The sequence below is a fragment of the Alligator sinensis genome, unplaced genomic scaffold (assembly GCF_000455745.1).
Source record: "Alligator sinensis unplaced genomic scaffold, ASM45574v1 scaffold156_1, whole genome shotgun sequence".
Taxonomy (NCBI): domain Eukaryota; kingdom Metazoa; phylum Chordata; order Crocodylia; family Alligatoridae; genus Alligator; species Alligator sinensis.
Window position 1 is genome coordinate 2,944,078 of NW_005841844.1, and position 3,733 is coordinate 2,947,810.

Below are 3,733 nucleotides of genomic sequence, written 5' to 3' on the forward strand. Positions count from 1 at the left end.
GGGTGTTGTTTGTTTTTTTAAGTTCAGAGCCAAGTTGCTAGATTGGAGAATCATGAAACTAGATAGGAAAAACCATAAGCTAGATACAAATTTCTTCTTCCAGAAGAAGTTATAAGCACTCCAGACATCTGCTTTCACTGGTTTATCCACATGCTAATCACAAGTTAGTTGGATACAATTACTTTTAGCTAAAAGAAAACTAACACATTCTGTCAACAAAGATTCCAATCTTGACTGAGCCCACTAAGGGTCTACGCTTCTGCAGTTGGTGACCCAGGAACCAGAAGTGAAGTCTCCTGTTTCCAATGAACAAAGAAAGTTTCATTTGCAACTTAGAAATCACCACAGTCCAAAGTCAATCAAACATATTCATTCTTATCCCTGTGATCCTGACACACAAGATTTCTCTACCAACTACCTGCACTGTTCAATATTATTTGGTATGCAGGCACTTTCAAACTGGGATTGGCATTGTGTTATGAGGTTCAGCAAATTATGCAACCAATATGCATAAGTGTAGTACACTAAAGGTAAGAGACAGATGTAGAAGACAACACATTTAAGTTAGTATTTGCATGATCAATGCTATCACAGAAATTCACTACTTACCCTGCTTGCGAACATCTTCCACAGCTGCCACTAGCTCCTCTTTAAGAAACTGGCTCTCTTTTGCAATTTTGTCCCCTTTCTCCAAGAAATTTTCTGTTGCTTGTTCAACTGATGCAGCCAACACATGAGCCTTTTTTGAACGTCCTCTTTTTTTGTTGGAAGGTCCTTTATTACTGGTATTAACCAGTGTTGTAACCTAAAAAGATATGTTACAATATGCAACATGAATAAAACTACAAGATTATCAATTTAACAAGGAAAGCCACATTTTTCCAGGTAACAGGAGTATGTTTGCAATACCTAGGCTAATTTCTCATATGAAGTATTTAACTGCCAGTACATAAGATTTTTTTTAGAAAATATGAAAAAGCAGCACAGTAATGTTTAATCTAAGCAATTATACAGTCAGCTAAACTATTTACAGATTTTTTCAGATACAGTTCTGCAAATCTGATTAAAAAACAAAGAGAAAAACCAAAAAAGAAAAAAAAAAGATGCAATTTTCATTAAGAGGTCAGAGCACTCTTTAAAATGCTTGGGGAAAAAAAGTAAGTGAACAGGACTGATATAGCATTTACACCCCCTCCCCCCTCCACAACAAAAAAACCCCAACAAGACAGGGTTATGAAGGACAGAGCTAAGAAGATAATGGTTGCTTCAAGCTATTACATTCTCACTTAAATCAGTATAGATTTGTATATTTAATTGGACGAGTTTTAATAGTGCCCCACGTAACTTAATGTTGGTTAATATTTCCCATTACAAGACCCTGTTTTAGTTGCTTTTGAGGTTTCTAGGGGTGAAAACTTTCAGCTGAAAGTTTCCATGATGACCATCTCCCTTAGGCTGAATTGTTTTAGAACATTCCAGCAAAATAGGTTTGGTCATTTCAGAAAATGAGTAGAGAACATGTATTATTTTGCCCATGGTTTTAAAAGTCTTTGGAATCTTTCCATTGCCAATTCCTCAGACCTCCATGTTTAGGAGCTGAGAGGGGCGCATACATGTGTCAGGAATATACCTTTCATCTTTCCTAAAGAGTGAATTGGGCAAATTCATCCCAATTTTTGCAAGCCTCTTAAATCTCTCTAAACTGCATGGCTGAACTGAAATCTTTCAGTCTGGTAGCTAAAGTCTCCAAACATTCTGCCTGCACTAAGCATGCTTCACCCAGAACTGCAGGGACTGGAAAAACAGAGCGCAACCTGGGGTGTGGCAGCAGAGGGGCAAGGGGCACTGCCGGCCCCACCCACTCCCTCGGCTCACTGTGCCCACTACCAGGAGCAGGGCTGGGGGGGCAAGGGCAGCAGTGCCCCCCTGCGGGCCTCACACACACTGCCCGGCTGGTGGGGGGGGATGCACACAGCAGCCGCCGCCACCACCACTGCAAACACTGTTAGGTAGGCAATAAAGATAGAGCTGATATAAAACAACCAACCAACTAGTTGATAACCTAAAACTGAAGGGATTTTTCCTAGTTACAACTAAGATATTTTACATGGTGCAAAAGAAACCTGATTAGGACATTCCCATCAGCAGCTACATTAGTGTGACACAGCTCCAGGACCAACATCTCATCTCTCATTAAAAAAAAACTCCAAATCAGTAAAGCATACTTGTCTTTGATGGTAAGACCTCTGAAATAGATTTCTTCCATAAAAGGTCTGCCATTGTGAAGCTTATAGCTGTTCTGGAAATTTCAAGGAGTGCTAAAGTGACTTTGGAGGTCTAGCAAGGTAAACTAAATTGCCTAACAGTTGGATACAGAGGAAAGGGAAAACACTCAATAGGGAATATTCACATCCTGCAACAGGAGGTTTCAGTCAATGCACAAATTCACAAGACACTTGATGATCTTTCGAGGTCCCTTCCAGCCCTTAATTTTTATGATTCTGTAATAAACTACATTAAGTCCAACCCCCCTGCTCTGGGCAGAAATACTGCTAAGATCAAATGATCCCAACAAGGTGTCTGTCCAGTCTCCTCCTGAAGACTTCCAAGGTTGGGACTGCACCACCTCATTACGCCCAATCTGAAACCATCCTCTAACAGTTTATGGCCGTCGCTCCTCGTCCTCCCCTAGGGTGCCCTAGTGAAGAGTTTTTTCTCCCAGCTCCTGATATTCACCCCTTACATACTTATAGATGGCCCTAAGTCCCCCCTCAGTCCTCTCTTCCCCAGGCTGAACAGTCCCAGATCTCTTAGTCTTTCCTCGTAAGGTTTGTCTGCCAGGTCCTTAATCATTCTTGTGGTCCTTCTCTGGACCCTTTCAAGATTTCCCATGTCTTTTTTGAAGTGCAGCGCCCAGAACTGGACACAGTACTCCGGTTGGGTTTCACAAGCACCAAGTACAGAGAAAGTATCACTTCCTTAGTCCTGCTGGCAATAGATCGGCTAATGCATCCTAGTATGCTATTATCTCCGTTGACTACAGCATTGCACTGGTGGCTCATGTGCATCCTGTAATCAACCATAACCCCGAGGTCCCTTTCAGCCATCGTGTTGGCGAGGACATCTCCTCCTATTTTTACTGATGTCGCTGGTTACTTCTTCCCAGATGAAGCACTCTGCATTTATCTTTATTGAACTGCATCTGGTTCTGCTCTGCCCACCTTTTCAGCTTGATGCGGATCCAAGTGGACCTGACATCTCCTAGAGAGTGACCGCTTTTCCCCATAATGTAGTATCATCCTCAAACTTGGCCAGAGTGCTTTCCACATCCTCATCTAAATTGTTGATAAAGATGTTGAACAGCACGGAGTCAAGAACCAAGGCCTGTGAGCCACCACTGGCCACCTCTTGCCAGGATGATACAGATCTGTCCACTAACACTCACTGGGTTTGACCCCTTAGACCAGGGGTGGGCAACATACAGCCCACAGGCTGAAGCTGGCCTGCGAGGCCATTCTATCTGGCCCGCAGGATCCCTAAAAAAATTTTGAAAATGAAAATTTATTTGTCCTTGGTTCCTGTCAAAAATGGCAGTAGGACCCAGGGGAACCCTCAGCAGGCTCCTGCAACTGCAGGGCCTACCCAGCCCTGCCCCCCCTCCCAGCCTGGAGCTCACGCCGCAGTAAGCTGCAGTGAGGCTGCCACTACCGCCTCTGCGCTGCCCAGAGCAAAA

General features: G+C 43.2%; 1 protein-coding gene across 1 annotated transcript in view; it reads right to left on the reverse strand.

The window, feature by feature from the left end:
• Positions 1-3,733, reverse strand: part of CTNNA1 (catenin alpha 1) — a 166,980-nt gene that overhangs the window by 159,220 nt on the left and 4,027 nt on the right. The window contains 1 exon segment of the mRNA XM_025206059.1: positions 610-805. Within this exon segment, the coding sequence (XP_025061844.1) occupies positions 610-805 (196 nt within the window).